General features: G+C 36.8%; 1 protein-coding gene and 1 long non-coding RNA gene across 6 annotated transcripts in view; one reads left to right on the top strand and one right to left on the bottom strand.

Moving 5' to 3' along the window:
• The window catches only part of LOC147842616 (uncharacterized), a 1,013,036-nt gene that overhangs the window by 529,423 nt on the left and 465,448 nt on the right, over positions 1-18,165 (bottom strand). The gene's annotated exons all lie outside the window — the stretch shown is intronic.
• Positions 789-18,057, top strand: acot11b (acyl-CoA thioesterase 11b). Of its 5 annotated transcripts, none has more exons than XR_015497259.1 (16): positions 789-937; positions 3,800-4,002; positions 4,693-4,762; positions 4,847-4,907; positions 7,234-7,335; positions 7,458-7,593; positions 7,880-8,036; positions 10,414-10,533; positions 13,067-13,281; positions 13,376-13,431; positions 13,563-13,629; positions 14,819-14,902; positions 15,033-15,166; positions 16,038-16,169; positions 16,573-16,699; positions 16,946-18,057. XR_015497259.1 is itself a non-coding variant. In XM_087263851.1 (16 exons), the coding sequence occupies exons 7-16, from the start codon at positions 7,961-7,963 to the stop codon at positions 17,123-17,125; spliced, it is 1,053 nt and encodes a 350-aa protein (XP_087119977.1). In that variant the 5' UTR covers positions 789-937; positions 3,800-4,002; positions 4,693-4,762; positions 4,847-4,907; positions 7,234-7,335; positions 7,458-7,593; positions 7,880-7,960; the 3' UTR covers positions 17,126-18,057. The 5 variants fall into 5 exon arrangements, 4 of the variants coding, with proteins under 4 accessions (XP_087119977.1, XP_087119976.1, XP_087119978.1 ...); XM_087263851.1 differs by having other exon boundaries at positions 7,880-7,974; positions 13,067-13,205; XM_087263850.1 differs by having other exon boundaries at positions 13,067-13,205.

Genomic DNA, 18,165 nt, shown 5'->3' with positions numbered 1-18,165 from the left:
AGGGCAAGTGGCCAATTGCCGAGCGCTATTTCTCTTGCGTGAAGCCCCCGCAGTGACGTGCGCGCGGTGACCAAATAGTTCCTTCCTCCAATTTCCTGTGATTCTTTTAAAGATGGGTTGCGTTAAGCGCTGGGCTAATTAGTGCTGCATTTGTTTACTCTCAGGCATGAATGTGATGGCTGTTGTGATAATAAAAAACTGAGAGAAATCGTTATGTTATGCGAACAAGGGAATTGAGCTGAATCATTCTCTTATATGTACTGGTATGGCCTGAAAATGATTGAAATAGCTTATATTGGTGACTAAAAATAATAAATGCAATGCTAAAGAAGTTATTTATATGCTACATGTTTATTTTACACAAAGTTCATAGAATATATACAGTGTTATACTATATATTTTTGTATATTTTATAGCTGTGCATAAGCCATGTAGTGTATATGCATTTTTTATTTCCTATCCATTTAGATAAAGTTTATTGTGTGTGTGTGTGTGTGTGTGTGTGTGTGTGTGTGTGTGTGTGTGTGTGTGTGTGTGTGTGTGTAAGTTTGTGTGTAAATGGGAAGTTAAAACGTATTTTTTGTTAACAAATTCTTAAATTAACTAAAACCATTGTTTGATTTGTATTGTTATTATTTTTATGAAAATACATAAAATAGGCTACATAAAATATTGTATATTATTATTAGCCAATTATTTATTCCACAGGTAACTCTACAAGGTCAGTGTTGATCCTGAGTAATGACCTCAGTCTACCTTAACAAGTTTCTGGGCGTCACTGTAACCTCACAGGGCTTGAGGAGTCGAGCGCAGAGGGGACTCTGACTGGGAAAATGAATGTCTTATTGCGTATTTTAAGACATCTTGCAAAGATTCAGACAACACACAGACTTGTTTCCTTTTTCGTGTGAATGACAGCGCTACAAGATTAATTCACGTAAGTTGCTCGTTACTTTCTTTGTCAAACTCAAAATGCTTACTAATTAGTTCAAACGCAGTGGACAGTCAATGTGCGAACTATAGAAAAAACACTTCAGAAAACATCTAGACATGCTAAAACATTGTTATTTTATCATTGAAATTGATTTTTTCTTCTTTTAAAAGTTACATTATTCTCAGCAGTCTATAAGCTTATTATCGTAAATCTAGCTGTAACATCAATGATAACAAAACATTTATGAATGAGCAAAAGTATGTCCGTTAACAACAGGTGACACACACGCAAGAACAGTTTTTCCTGGTCATAATTCACTTTTTGACAAGTTCATATGAGAATTGAGCATGAAAAACGCTGAATAACGGCCAAGGCTCGATAATTCTATGGTTGTTTACTCTTTCAGGTGCAGGTTTTATGTTTACGCTTGCAGGTGCAAACTTGTAAAACACCCGAAACTGAACTATAAATGAAGAATATTAAGTGTAACAGATTGGTATATGTTCCTTAATAACAAAATATATTTCGCAGCATTTGTCTTGAAACAAACATAAATGAGTTAAGCTTATTAATCGCATTGGCACGTCCATTTTTCAGACAAAAACGGCTTTGTCCTGTTTCTGATCTAGCTCCAATTCTCCTACTTAATATTGTTTTGCTTTCAGATTGCACAAGTTCAAACATGTATGCATCACATGTGCATGGTGCGAGCTATTTTTAGAATAATCGTGCGTTTTAATATACCTTGGTGTGTCACAAATGGGGTTTCCCCCCAAACAAATTAAAGTTTGTAATATTTATGTGAATATTAGCCTATATATTATAGACATTTAATAAAACACAAAACACTTTATTTTTGATGGTCCATTTGTGTATTAGTAGACTGTCTGCTTAATAGGCCTATCTGTTGATACAGCTCCATCAACAGACTATAAGAAACTTTGCAAGTACATGTCAACGTCAACTTACACTAACCCTAACCTAACAGTCTACTTCTTTAATGAGAATTAGTTGGCATACAGTTGAAATCAGAATTATTAGCCCCCTTGAATTATTAGCCCCCCCCCACCCCCCCCACCCCCCCCCCCCCCGCTTTTTTTTACTTTTTCCCCAATTTCTGTTTAAAGGAAATATTTTTTTAACACATTTCTAAACATAATACTTTTAAAAACTAATTTCTAATAGCCGATTTTATCTGCGCCATGGTGACAGTAAATAATATTTTTCTATATATTTTCCGCTGTAACAACCCCTGATGAATAAAGGGGCTAAGCTGAAGAAAAATGAATGAATGAATGAAATGTATTCATTTTAATCTACATCTAAAGCTTACATTTTTTTCACAAATTTTGGTTGAAATAACCCATCATTTTTTGATTGTTGGCATGCATATTACTCTAAATAAAGGATAACAGATGTCAGACCATTTAATTATTAATAACTACACAATACACAAATAATACAAATCTAACATAATGATGTGTGCATTATTTTCAAATAATTCAATTAGGGCCATTGGAGTAAATTATTCTGCTTGTGCTACGATTATCAAACCAGAGTAACTGTTCAGATGTTGTATTTCAAGACATTTGGCAGGTGCCACTGTTTGGACTAGTTTTTTTTCATATTTTTCCTCAAATGACTTCTGTTTTGATTTGTGATGGTTGTAGGCTATGAAATAACTTAAATAATTTGGTGTAGTAGGGTGACGCGGTGGCTCAGTGGTTAGCACTGTCGCCTCACAGCAAGTAGATCACTGGTTCCCACCAAGGGAAAGACAAGTGGTATAGGTGAATTGAATACACTACATTGTCCGTATAGTGTATGTGTTTTGATATGAGAGTGTATGGATGTTTCCCAGTGATGAAAACATAATAGTTTTAAAAACTAATTTCTAACTGATTTATTTTATCTTTGCCATGATGACAGTAAATAATATTTTACAAGATATTTTTCAAGACACTTCTATACAGCTTAAAGTGACATTTAAAGCCTTAACTAGGTGTATGTAAGAGTTTATGTATATTTCCCAGTACCGGGTTGCAGCTGGAAGGGCATCCGCTGTGTAAAATATATGCTGGATAAGTTGGTGGTTCATTCCGCTGTGGTGACCCCTGATAAATAAAGACACTACGCTGAAGGAAAATGAATGAATTTGGCGTAGTGATATAGAACTAATCTTCCTGGAACTACATCACCTGTGCATTTGCCTGAAAATAATTGCACACCTTTGATGTTCATCAGCCAATCTGAATCAAGCATTCAACAGCCATAATATAAATTAAAATACACAAATTTATCACAAAATGTGTGTATGTTAAATATGTTTGGCTGTGCAGTGCACGTTTGTCTGATTAACAGACTGCGCATAGATAATAAACCGGAAGACAATGCAACTTGAACTTGTGTCCTGCAGCCTGAGGTGATCCCAAAACTTTTCTTGATGGTTTAAAATATTTTCTATCTATGTATCATTTAGGTCATTATTTTCACCGTGATCTGTTCTGGTCTTCATCACATTAATGCCGAAAGGAATTTTCTCTGATTTTAAATCTGCTGCAAGTGGAGCACTTTCAAGTAGCCTTATTTTTGAACTAAACCGGTATGACTAATCCCTTCTGAAATGACTCAAGATTGCTTTGGCTCTTGAAAATAAAAGTAAAATCCAAAGGGCATGTAGTCGCTGATTTACATGCATTTGAACCACATGTTAATAAAAAAAAAAACATGTTTTGAGTCTTTTTGACATCACACCTTAATAATGTTCAGGAAAATCATATTATAGTCTAATGCTCACACCAGTGCAGATCACCATCATACAGACACACAAATAAACTTCTTATTGTGCATATGTTGCATCAGCAGAGCCCTAGTCATGGCAAGTGAGACCCGGGATCCTGCACTGCTGCAAGAGCCTTCAGTGTTTATTCTGGAGAATGGGGAGATGTACAGAAACCAAACAGAAGTGAAGATGAGCCAGATAGTCCTTCCCTGCCATGCAAACCACTGTGGAGAACTGAGCGCTGGGCAACTGCTCAAGTGGATGGATTCCACCGCCTGCCTGTCTGGTTTGTCAGGAGAATTTCTAATATTAGAAACAAAGTGCATTGCTGTTTGAGCGCATCCATGAGTGTTTTTATTTTATTTTATTCTTGACTTTTTTTAAAATAATTTAATTGTTATTATTATTATTATTATTATTATTATATTATATATATTCTGTTGTCAAACTAAGTCATTTCAAGTTGATTACGCAGTGCAGAAAAATCTTTTAAAGTGATCCAATTTCAGTCTTAATCATTGCTGTCAGCTCCAGAATTCATGTAAACTCCTCCACACCATATGCTTGTACTAAGTGTCATTAGAAATCACAGATGGAGGAGTCTGTACAGTTTGGACTATGATTTCCATCCTCTTAGCGTGAATAAACAGAGTAACGGGCTGGTGAGAAAGTTTATTAGCAGTTGGAACGATTTTTAATCGCATTTAACTGGTAAAAGGCAAAAGCATTTCTTCTGAGAATTTGGCTAAACCTTTGTGGCACTGTGAAAAGCACAGATGGTGGCTGGTAACAGCTTTGCAGGCATCTCTTAATGCTGCACAAAATGTTTGCGTTTCACTTTGTTCTGTAGCGCTGAACATTTTTTTTACTTCTTCTTTCAGATTCACTTGCACATTTGCTTTCGAGAATAACCTGTTTAAATACTTGCTAGGGGTGTAAACATTTATTAATCGTCAATATTTGCTCTTGTCCCCAGCTGAGAGACATGCTGGCTGCTCCTGTATCACAGCCTCGGTGGATGATATTCACTTTGAAACCACCATAGGGTAAAAACATTTACAGCAAGTAAGTGCAGTTTTTATATAATTACTAAAACATATTTAGCTGTTTTTTTGTTGTTGTTTTTTTAGGATTGGACAGGTTGTGAACATTACAGCCAAAGTCAACAGAGCCTTTACATCCAGCATGGAGGTTTGTGGGAACATCTAGCACGGATAAGCAAGAACAAATTTTTTTGTTATGTGAAATCAAACATATAGGCTTTATCCTAAATGTTGTGTAAACAAATAGAAAAACAGCACATTCATTTGTTGGAGAAAGTGTACGTCATGCAGATATTTTGATACCAGTCTGCATATATGATGAACTTATGGATATATGATGTGGTTATGCTAATCTTATTTAAATACATATTGAGAAAAACAGATTCATATTTAGTAATGCATGATATTTTTATTATAATATTAATGATTTAATAATATTATTAGAGATGCTATACAGAATTCATAAACAATAGGGTATATATATACAGTATATTCAGTTAAAGTCAGAATTATTAGCCCCCCTGAATTATTAGCTCCCTTGTTTATTTTTTCCCCAATTTCTGTTTAATGAAGAGAAGATTTTTCCAACACATTTCTAAACATAATAGTTTTAATAACTAAATTATAACAACTGATTTATTTAGTCTTTGTCATGATGACAGTACATAATATTTTACTAGATATTTTACAACACACTTCTATACAGCTTAAAGTGACATTTAAAGGCTTAACTAGGTAAATTAGGTTAACTAGGCAGGTTAGGGTAATTAGGCAAGTCATTGTATAACGATGGCTTGTCCTGTAGACTATCGGAAAAAATTTGTAGCTTAAAGGGGCTAAAAAACTGATTTTATTCTAGCCGGATTTATAAAACAGACTTTCACCAGAAGAAAAAATATTATCAGACATACTGTGAAAATTTCCTTGCTCTGTTAATCGGTTCGGCTATTACAGAAGTCATTTAATACCAGTTTCTAACATTCTTAAATATCCTTTTTTGTGTTCAAGAGAAAACAGAAAGCTTTAAGATCCCTTAAGGATGAGTGAATGCTTTTGACAAACTATCCTTTTAACCCTTATTTGCTGTTGGGGATGTTTTCATCCACTCTGTGGTGATTTTGAGTTTTAATTTGGCCATAACTTTTTCTGTGTTTTAGCTAGCAGAATGATTTTTGGTGACAAATCTTATTTTGACACATATTTTGAGATGTGTCAAAGGGATGATTTAAGTAAAAAAAAAAAAAACTCAGCAATACACTCTGGGCAAATTTACTACGATTTGAAAGATGGAAACATCAACTGAATTAATCTACTTTAAAAATGCTTCAGAAAAAAAATTTCTATCAATTTTTTTTTTTTTTTGCAAAAATCTGTTAATCAACCTCAGTCCTGATCAAAACTACTAAATTGCTTAGAAAATTACAGGGTTTTAACTTTTTAATGGTCAAATTATCATCATAAATGATTTCACTGATTTGATGAAAAAAAACACATACAAAATGACTTATTTTTTATATAAAAAGCAACTGTGAACTGGATTTTTTTAACCTTTTATCAAAGTTTTGGACATGTGAAACAACATTGACTTTGATGCATTGATTAATCCTCTCTAATTTACTGTCGGTGACTGTTTTTACCCCATTGACTTCAATTATAGACACACTTTTTTGATTACAAAACCACAACACCATATAATCATGCATTTTCGATTGCTGGTGGTTCCCTGTTGGGAAGAGGTACAATTTGTCATTTTTGCTGTTGATCATCAGTTGGCGCAATTAACCCTTTAGATAGGCCTGTCCAAAAAACAAGCTTTGTTTCTGCAGGATTTTATATGTAGTATAACAGCAAATTAAAGTGTGTGTATATGTGTCTGAGTGTGTTGCATGAGTGTGACCTTTATGCATTTATCTTGATGTGTCTGTGAAAATCAAAATATGCATCGCAGCGCTCAAAACTACATGGAGTAAACAAAAACAAAGACTGTGTATTAATGCACCATCAAATGTGGTTATAATGGAATTCAATAAGGGCAAAAACAGCCACCAATAGTAAATTAGGGAGAAAAAAAAATCTAACAATCCATCAAAGACAATGTTGTTACTAATCGTTTACATGTCCAAGACATGTAATTAAAAAATCCAGAGTCCACAACTACTTCATATATTAAAAATACGTCATTTTGTGTGATTTTATTTTACCAAATTAGTAACATCATTTGTGAACTTGGCAATTAAAGTGTTAAAATCCTGTACTTTTCTAAGCAATTAAGTAGTTTTTATCAGGACTGAGGTTGATTAGTAGATTTATGCAAAAAAAAATTGAAAAAAATAAAATAAATACATCTGATGCATTTTTATAGCATTTTAGTTCAGTTTATGTTTTCATCGCAAACATACCTAAAGAACAGTAAATTTGAACAGTGCAATTAAGTTCAGTTGTAGTAAAGCTAAATGTGTGACTATGATTCTCAGGTTGGGATTTCAGTGAGTTGTGAGGATCTCTTCAGTGACAGACAGTGGAAAGTCTGCCATGCTTTTGCCACCTTCGTTGCTCGTCGTACAGAAGCAGGAAAAGTAAAAAGCATCCAGTCCAACCAGTTCACAACAAATCCTTTTTACAACATCAAATCAGATCTTTAAAAAAAAACTTGGATTTGGTCCATGTCTTGTTAGAGCTGTGATTTGGGTTTGCGCAGGTACAGCTGAAGCAGGTGATTCCACACACGCAGGCAGAGCAGATGGAGTACAGCCTTGCCGCCGAGCGCAGGAGGATGAGACTAATCCATGCAGAGATAATTAACGATCTTCTTAGCAGCTGCTGCTCTCAGACAGGTGAGCAGAGACACTCACTTTCTCCAGGTGTGTTTGTTTACTTCCAAGACTTTGAAGAGAGAGGGCTCAGAAATGCTTGCCACGTGAAATGAGTCATGAATCAGAAGTTGAGCTCTGATTAAAGGTGTCTTTCGGTTTGTTTGGTGTCTCATCACGAGCATTCTGCCAACACTCATTTAAGTGTATATATGTACAGTAAACCTTACAAAGCATCACGTGGGTTGAAGTGTGTAGAATAAATAGTCTGTAAGATGCAGTGATAAGTGGTGCTCTATGTGTTTGCCAGTGAGTGAGTGTCTGGATTACCAGGATGCCGTGTCTGCAGAGAGGACTCGAGTAGAAAGCGTCGAGCTGGTGCTCCCGCCTCATGCCAATCACCAGGTCAGCACCTTTGGTGGACAAATCATGGCCTGGATGGAGAATGTAGCCACCATATCTGCCAGGTGTACAGTCACTGCTCTGTTAAAGTCATACAATCTCTTTTAGGATACTTTATTTCTGTTATTAAATTATTTGTTCGATTTAGCACGTTAAAAATGGAAACACTTCACTTAAAGGGGGTGTTTTTTTTTTAAGGACAGTCATAACACCTTTATAGTTATGACATGACATATGCTTGCTTATCACAAGTGTATTTCACTGTTATGACATTTTAAATGCAAAGTTGACATTTTTTGAGAATTTGACATAAATACATCATAACTTGACATTCATATGACAACTTGAAATTATCAAGACAGCATAACTAGTCATAAATCTGTCATAAACTGGAGTGTTATAAGGCCATTACAATTGTGTCATGAATATTTTTCTGATCACTTTTTCAGTGAAACTAAATGAACTTGTCAACCAAGGTTCAATCTAAAAATGTATCTCTATATGCATTTCTGGAGACCACCAAATACGTCCCAGGAGCTACGGTTTTTGCAGTTTTTTATTTTCGCTTATCTACCAGAGGCCAATGTGTATGCTTTTTGATCTCAAAATTCTCTTCAGAGTGCCATTTGCACCTGCTGTTCTCATGTAAATCCACCAGAGGCCGCTGTCGATTACCTGTTTGACTGACTGACTGACTGACTGACTGACTGACTGATCGGTTGACCCACCATCCTCCTTCCATAAACCCAACCAATAGTGTTTTAAAAAGCACAGATTGACCCGACCACCCACTTCCCTAAACCAAACTGACAATTTTAAAAAGCAATCCAGAAAAAGAAAAGCCCTTGTCTGATTTTTACCATGTTTTACCACATTGTCAACCTGTTATTTACTCGTTTATTTTATTTTTTGGAGGCCGTCCATATGAAGGTAAGCAGTCAGCTGATAAGCACAAAAAAAGGAACGGCGTCATACTCCCCCAAAGCATTCGTTTTTAAAACAAAATGTAGCCATACAAACTTTTGGCTACATAATTCGCCGTCTCCAGAAATGTATATAGTGCTACATTTTCAGGATGAGCCTATGTTGGAATTTGTCATTACAATTTCTCAGTAAAAGTGTCAATACTGCTGTAACAACATGATTTATATTTAATGAAATTTTATAGACATTTTCAATCTGTATCATTGTAGTATTACTGACAATGAAAACATATTAATGATGATGTTATAAAATTCCAGACAAAATTATACAGATTTAAGACAAGTTATGTTGTTGAGTTGTCAAGATTAAAGCCTTTTTTACACTTATAGACCTTTCCGGAAAATTGCAGGTAATTTGTCTGTATGTGTGAACAGGCCCTTTTTAAAAACACCGGTAAATTAATTCCAGCAATTTTCCGGAAGGAGAAGTTGTAACATTACCTGTAATTTGCCAGAATGCTGCGCTGTGTGAACGCAGAAGGAAGATTGCCGGAAAGAGCGCGTTCATGTCTAGAACGCACTGATGTGAGACATTTACTTTAGCCAATCAGAACACTCAGTCGCATTCACATCCGCGCGGTTTATGAAAATAAAAGCCTTTGAATATTTTTCCAGACACATTTAGCTGCTAGATGTTAGTCAGATAACGTTTATATGTTCATTCTTAATGCCAACTGTGTAAAAAATGATCAGTAAAATGCTTATGATAAACCGCTGTTTGCTCACCTTCAAGCTCTGCTTGACGCGTGTTCACGTAAAGGAGCCGGTGAGCGCCAGCACACAAATATTATGAACATCTCAACATCTGAAAGTATTTCTCCACATGTTTTCCATAAGTTGTTCACAATACACAATTTGTAATGTAGTTAAGTGTGTAAACAATTAGCTGTAGTTCGAGTTTCTGCCTTTGGATGTCTCACAGAGCAGCTGCATGAATGCTTTAAAGCTTTAAATAAAAGTGAAACCATCAAGAAAAGGCAGATCTTTTCTTGTTTAGAAATACAAGCGCTGCTGTTTATTGCTCATTTCTGGTTAATGATGTCAGAATTTACTGGTATTTTGGAATGGATGTGTGAATGATCTTTTCCTGAAAATACGAAACATCCGTGCCTGTGTGAACACCTTTTTTTTTATTTACCGGTAAAGTCGTTCTGGAAATTTTACGGATATTTACCGGTATCACTATGTGAAAGGGGCTAAAGACAGGTTGTGATGTATTTGTTTATGTCAAGTTGTCATAAAAAACACATCTAAAATAATGTTGTCATTGCATTTAAAATGACACAACTGAACTAATGACGTTTAATGACAGCTGTCATACGCTTGTATAAAATCTCATTCATGACACATATCATGATTATAAAGACTTCATGACAGTCTTATGAATGCCCCTTCAAGTAAAGTGTTACCCAAAAAAATCAATGATATTTATTTATACTGTGTATGCTTTTTCCTCTAGTCGCTTGTGTAATGCTCACCCAACTCTGCAGAGCATCGACATGTTCCACTTTCGTGGCCCCTCCCACATTGGAGACAGACTAGTGCTGAAGGCAATCGTAAACAATGCTTTCAAGAAAAGGTATATCCAAAAACTGTTTTTATGTTGCATCATCAGTTGGCCACATTGGATAGCAGAACATAAACAATGCCACTGAATTAAACGAAACTTAATTATTTTGTTGATTGCTGCTGCTGAAAATTATTCACTTCAATTTCAATTCATAAATAAGCAGAACAATATATTCAGTAGTACAGGGGGATTCAAAAAGAATACCTACATTTTGAAAACCTGTATTTAATCAAAGAAACATGACGGAAACTTGGGAAATTAATCAATGTGAAGAGTACTTAAAGTTTCATAGTTCATAGATGCTCAATATGACCCCCTGCAGACACTCGAGTGACATCAACCCAAAAGTTGTGGTATTCTTTTTGAATCACCCTGTATATTACTGTACAATTTGTTGTTTACATTCGAGCAAATTATCTCCATAATGGCAATGTGCATATGGATAACTCAAATAAATCCTAAATCCCTCTATATTAGGAAAAAAATGTGAAACATGGGATGGATATATAAGGGTGTTTTCATACCTATAGATAATTTGCTTTGTTCCAAGAATCATGAATAGACCCCAAGAGACTGGTCTGGATGCAGACCTAGTCCAGTTCTATTTTGGGGCCGAGACATACCAAGCTGTAATCACACAACTAGCACCAATGAAACCCAACTGTGTTGTCACCTTGCATTGGCTTGTGTCTGGACTAAAAAGCTGCATGTGAACACACCAAATGGACAAAAGCTGACTGAAACAAGTGCCACATTCTATGCCTGCACACGAGCATGTGTCTTTGCACTGTGGGAGGCAGTAATCTGATTTCTCTTTCAACAACGGGAAACCAACGTCTGACGTGCACAAAGCATAACACAAAGCAGCATTTAGCAATATTATCACAGTAATTGTCAATTACCACTAAGGGATTTGCACCACAAATATGTCTGATAATCTAATAAGTGAAGTTTCACAAACTAATATGAGAGGAGTATGTGATATGCTGGTTAGCGGCTGATCCTCTTTGCAAGCCATCTTCGTTTTGGAGAATCCTCCCATCTACCCCATCTCCCCCCTTCTTCCTTTACCAGGGGGAGCTCTCGAGAACTACCTGATCTCGTACCCCCTTACGCCCCATTCACACTTGGTGTCAGAGCTTCCCATTCATTTTGAATTGGTGACGTCAAGCTTTGCCAAATTGAATTGTGTCCGTTGACGCTGCTTCAGTGGCGTTGCTCGCTGCAGAAGTTTCTCAACTTCAAGCACCAATGGAAGCGTCAGCCAATCAGATTGCTTTATGCAAATTCCCCAGCTCAGACAGTAGCCAATTGCAGATTTGTTTCATTGGCTGACGCTACTATGATGACCGTGTTAGCCCCAACTTTAGACACGCCCTCCGTCAAGCGTTGACACTGAAGCCCCCTAGTGAATTGGGCATTACATGCTTATCAACCAAACAAGAAGTGTATCTCCGTGTTCAGGGTCCTCTTCCAGCACAGCATGCCAAACCAGCTAATATTATGAAATATCTAGGAGTGAACGCTTTAATCCATATAGTTTGCAAATATTTAAGAAATGTAGCGAAATTCCAGCCGGCCTCTTTGTGGTCCTTCTTGACTTGAACTGTTTACTTGCTATATCACTTCACTACATCACTCGCGCTCTGATTCTTTGCTTAATAATCAGTCAGCCTATGGTTCGACACTGATTCTACATGATGAATCAGGCCAACATGATCCAATGTTAATGCAACAAGAGCCAATGTATGGAACACATCAAACCAACTAGCTGGACCGACAGACTAACGAAACCCAATGGTCAACCCTTAGCTTGGTGTGCTTGGTGTGTCCCAGCCTTTACATGCACTTTACATAATAACTCATGAATGATGTAATAAAGTCTGGTTAATTCTTCCAATGGTTTAGGTTGCTTACTTATTACAAGCAAACCAATAAAGTGTTTGTTTTCAAGTGGGGTGAGACCATCTCATTAAGGCGAGCTCAGACTGATTTCTAAAGCAGTAGACATTAAAATTTTGACATATTTCTAAATGAACTGAGCTAAAGTTGGAATCAGAAGCTACAATTCAGAGGGACTCAACAAACTTGAACAACAGAAGATGATAAAATGTCGCCTAAACAGATCAATCAATTTCTGCTAGAACATTTAAATGGTAGGACTAGAATTCTGCATAAACAACATAAAATATGGATCCATCTTGTATTGTAATAATAGTTCTGGCTGGCGGTTGATGGAGTTAAGGTGTGGGGGAAATTTGTTTAGCACACTTTGGCCCCCCTAGTATAAACTGGCATAATTTAACTGAGCAGTGCTGCTGACCTTCAGGAGCACAGTGTGTCCATGTTGTGATGGCTTCCAAATCTGCAGCATCAGCATGATCTATAAAGAAGTCAATATAGACAGGTCAAAATCTCTGATTGATATTTCCAGCACCTCGCTGAACCTTTGACAACAACAAGCAGTCAGTTCTGAAGGCAAGATGTATTTAATAATGTTCCAGTGAGAGTAACAGCTGTTATGTTGTATGTGCTCTTCTAGTATGGAGGTGGGAGTGTGTGCGGAGGCCTATCAGGGTGGAGAGCCTCTGCGACACATCAACACCGCCTTCATGACCTTTGAGGTCTTGGACAATGACAGGAAGCCATGCACATTGCCAAGGATTCGACCTGAGCCTGTGGTGAGCACTGTTGCATTCTTCAAATCTCTCACATGGTGGAAGAGTTTAACTTGTTGACTAGGAGATTCCAGGATGAGTTCAGTAGAGTGAAACTAAATGAATTCTAGAAATGAATGTTTTGCTTGGTGTTTTTTTTAAATGTCCATAATCTTCTCATCCTTTCTTTTAAGGATGGCAAGAGGCGCTTTCAAGAAGCCATAGCCAGAAAAAAAATCCGTCTTGACAGGTAGGATTCTGAAGATTGAGTCTGTTATAATAGGAAATGTAATTCGATGACTTATTATGTCAAAGTTTTCTTTAAAGTTAGTTAAATTCCAGCATCGGATGGTAGATCATAATTTTGCTCTCCTTTTACAGGAAATACATAATATCCTGTAACCAAAGTGAGGTTCCTCTGTCGGTTCCTTGGGACCCAAGTAATCAGGTATACTTATCTGTTTTAAAGTCTGTGTGAAATCAAAATTTACAATGTTTATTTTACAAGCACACATTGTTATTCTTTAGGTGAACAATTAATCCCTCCAAGTTAATCCACTGAAAAAAGTTAGTTTTAATAATCTTTAATAAAAGTCTGACCATTACCTTCTGAGTTTGGAACGGTGGTCCTTTGTTGACATCAGTTTGACAGCTATAGCCACAATATTCTTAACCACATCTCTCTTACCATTAGATTAATATGATAGAATGATGCACAGATAGAAAGCCCCGCCCCCTAATCAATATACCATTTTAAATGGAAGTACATCAAAATACTGTAATAATAGTCCTAGCAACTTTCGTTTCACATTGACCAAAGGGTCATGAAACCCCCTTCTTTTGGTTCAAGTGCACCTCAGATTTTTTAAGGGGACATCATACTGCTCAGTGAGCGTCGTCTTTCGGATGAGACGTTAAACCGAGGTCCTGACTCCCCAGGATGTCCTTTGATAAAAAGTAGGGGTTTAACCCTGCCATCCTGGCCAAATTTGCCCACTGGCAACAGGATTTTAAAAATGCGTCTGAATGGTACCGAACTCAACTGATAAACTGAGCTCTCCAGACAAAAATGCTTGCTGCAAACCAACAGTTTCACTGTATCGGCCCTGACAGCATCGCAGGGTAAACATGCGACAAAACTCGTGGATCATGGAAACAAACAAATACGACCCTTAGTGAACAGCTAAATACTGCTGGACGTGCACTGACGCAGTCTTACCCAGTCATTGGGTCACACAGTTTGGCAGGTCTGCCTTGCCTTCGATAAAGCACATGCTGTCATGAATAATTAAGAAGTGGTGTCTTCTCATAGGATAAGAAAATTCCGCTATGAAAAATAATGAAAAACCGACGCGTCACCCCTCCACTAGCAGATTCGCACTACATTAAAAATTTTGATCCCGCCCCAAATTGATTTTAAACCTAGAAGATGAATAAAGACAAAAGCTCAAAATTATCCAGTTTTCCCAACACAAACAGGTTCTAACATTGTCTTAACTGATGCCCAACACACACAAATCTGGTAAAAAAAATAAATAAAAAGTACTCGAGATTGTCTTTAAACATTAAGAGCTACAAATGTCATAGACAAGCTCAAACATTTAACTGAACCATGTGATTATTCCATATCTTGGCAGATGTATCTCAGTTACAATAATGTTTCGGCACTTAAGATGTTGGCTGCCCGAACCAACTGGGTCTTGACCTCTGAGAAAAATAAGGTAGGTATAGGTATAATAATTAAATTTGAAGTTTTGCTTTCTGTCCTCTTGAGATTATATAGGTAACTTGAGTGTACAAAAATGGTGTGTACACTTGAGAGAAATTTATGGAGTGAAATTTTGCACACAGGTGAGTTTATACACTCTGGAGGAGAACCAGGTGTTGTGCTTTAAGGTGGAGACCCATGTGGCTGTTGCAGCTGAGCAGGTGTTTCTCCTACTGTCTGATCTAAGGCGAAGGAAGGCGTGGGACCACCACTACCAGTATGTAAAATGTATTTTTTCTGCAAGCTGGAGAATAATAATAATTTCAACTATATTGACACGCCTGGGGGAATCTACTTTGCTTATTAAGCATTTGCAGATGTTTGTTATTCCCAAACAATCAATCTAACCAGAAATTGATCAAATCAAGTCATGTTTTATCTAAGGAAATTATATCCCTCTTTTGAAACTATATCCAGCCCACACACTGTTTTAAAACATTAATACAATCCAAGTCTGAAGAGAATTTCAGCACATGAACTTGCAGAAAATAAACATTGCTTTATGATTTCTTATGCTTTAGCAGTATTCAGGTACAGAAATGGTTTGTTCTTATGTCAAGCAGGTTTGGTTGAGCTTTTGTTTATATTTGCTAATCGCTGTGTACATTTGAACAAAAAGCCTAAGTGATCATGTTTCTTCAAAAGATTTGCACTAATTCACCTTCCTTGATATGTATTTGTTTTTTTAACTCCACTGATTTTTAGGTACCAGAGTCTTGGGTGAATATGCTTTCAATTGTCAGAGGGAGAAATAAGTTTCTCTTTTTATTAAAATATCTTAATTTGTGTTCCAAAAAATGAGCAAAAGTCTAAGAAGTCAGTCACAAAGTCAACTGGGACCAACACACTTTTGTTGATACACTTTTATGGTCCACAAATCATGTTCATACAGGTTTGAAGGGACAAGAGGGTAGAACTGGTTTTAATTTTTTAAGCGTTAATTTTTTAAGTTTTGTGAAATGTCTACGGCAAATTTGAGAAATCTTACAGGTTGTCTGCCACAATGGTGGGCGTATAAGTTAAAATGATAATCAACCATGTCAAATGACCTGATTTAAGCTTTAACGTTGATATTTTAATTAATGCAGAGAGTGTGAAGTAATAACAGACTCAAACGAAGACGACACCATCTACCGTGTTTTCACCCCTTCTGTGACTAAAGGAGGCAAAGGCCAGGACTTCATCCTCCTGGCATCCAGGAGGTGCCCTTGTGATTCTGGGTAATCCTCTAATACATTCATTTAACTTTACTTCGGTTTAGTCCCTTCATTTATCAGGGGTCACCACAATGGAATGAATGCCAACTTATCCAGCATGTTTTACACAGTGGACTTCCAGCTGCAACCCAGCACTGGGAAGCATCCATACACACTTATTCAAACTCTATTTACCTAAAGCGCATGTCTTTGGACTGTGGGAAGCACCCGGAGGAAACACACACCAACATGTGGAGAACATGCAAACTCCACAAAGAAATGCCAACTGGTCCAGCGAGGACTCGAACCTGTGACCTTCTTGCTGTGAGGCAACAGTGCTAACCACTGAGCCACCTAATCCTCTAATACAGAATCTCTATATTTTGTTTTTTAAAGAACCAAAATAACACATCTTTGTCTGTTTCAGAGACCCTTATTTGATTGCCTTGCGTTCTGTTACCTTGCCGGCGTATCCTCCCACCGAAGACTACAACAGAGGAGAGGTGCTCTGTGCTGGCTTCAGTATATGGGAAGAGGAAAACTCTTTCACTAAGGTAATTCATATACACAGAAACCCAAATGGACATCTGTAATGAATGATTGAATAAGTCGTAGTTCAAGAGTTAACACAACTTTACACTCTCTTCAACTGAAATACTGTGCGGACATTAGCCAATAACACCATTTATAACTCCGGTTTAGAATCTGCTTACAGTAGTTCCCGGTTCTGCCACATAGGTGTTAAAGTACTAAAGGTTAAGTGCGTCTGGCTTAGATGCTGATGTATGCATTTCTCTCAGATTTCATACTACAACCGGGCCACTCCTGGCGTGCTGCCCTACATCTCCACTGACATCGCTGGGCTTTCCTCCAGCTTCTACCGCACCTTTGCCTCATGTAGCGCTTTCCTGGAGAATAATAAAGACAGCCTGGCTTCTCTGCCCACCTCCATGCTGCGAGAAACCTCAAAGAGAAGCTGAAGTCAACTCTCAGTGCTCTTCAGAAATTCATTTAGGGGACTTTCACACCTGGCACGTTTGCTCCTTAAGCTTGTTTGGTTAGGTTGTATGTGAATCTCATATCAAAACAATTGTTCAGAGATCTGCCTGAAAACTAATTATAGAACAGAAAACCACTCACTTTGTGAAAAATACCAGTGTTTGATTTTCTAATGCCTCTCAGACAGTTTGAAATGACCAATGAAATGAGAGTTAATGTTATAAATATTGGCCTTTTTTAGAAATATTGCCTTTAGAAAGTGAACTGAACCCACAAGAAATTGCAGGTCAGAGCAAAGCAGACCATTTACTGGTGTGAAAATGCACTAAAAATACATTGTTAGGGTCAAAAATGTCACTGTAGAATTACACATTTGAATTCAATGTAAAAGATCATGAATCTGTAGGTGCATAAAACTCTTTCTGTATGAATTGTGAAAAAGGCATAACTGTCATTAGCAGGAGAGTTGATTTTAAAACGTGGTCATGGTTAATATTATTAAATAAAAAATGTTTCTTTAGATTTCACCTTTATAAGCTAGAATTCAGGGTCATGTGCAATATGTAAAACTCTATAGGGTAATTATATTGCCTAATTACCCTAATCTACCTAGTTAACCTACGTAATTAATGTAGTTGGGCCTTTAAATGTCATTTTAAGCTGTATAGAAGTGTCTTGAAAAATATGTAGTCAAATATTATTTACTGTCAAAGATAAAATAAATCAGTGATTAGAACTGATCTGTATAAACTGTATATCTGTTCTTAATCAAAAATCTGATATTACAATAGTATTTTTTTAGTTGCTTAATTAGAAAGTGCATTGACGATTCAATTAATGTGGATTTATTTGTGATGTAAAGGTAGAAAGTGCTATGACGATTCAATAAATGTGGATTTATTTGTGATGTGAAGTTAGAAATTGGTGGCTTTAACACTAGTTTTTCTCTTGACTAGTCCCTGACGGACGGAGGTGGATGTGTGTGTGTGTGTGTGTGTGTGTATAGGAGAGTATTTTTGGA

The sequence above is a fragment of the Danio rerio genome, chromosome 8, assembly GCF_052040795.2.
Source record: "Danio rerio strain M-AB ecotype USA chromosome 8, GRCz13ab, whole genome shotgun sequence".
NCBI classification, from domain to species: Eukaryota; Metazoa; Chordata; class Actinopteri; order Cypriniformes; family Danionidae; genus Danio; species Danio rerio.
This window is presented reverse-complemented; position numbering and strand designations above follow the sequence as displayed.

Coding starts and splice junctions, on each gene's coding strand:
- acot11b (XM_087263850.1), top strand. CDS start 3,810: ATGGCAAGTGAGACCCGGGATCCTGCACTGCTGCAAGAGCCTTCAGTG. Junction 13,432..13,562: donor AAAAAAATCCGTCTTGACAG/GTAGGATTCTGA, acceptor CTCCTTTTACAG/GAAATACATAATATCCTGTA. Junction 15,167..16,037: donor GCGTGGGACCACCACTACCA/GTATGTAAAATG, acceptor TAATTAATGCAG/AGAGTGTGAAGTAATAACAG.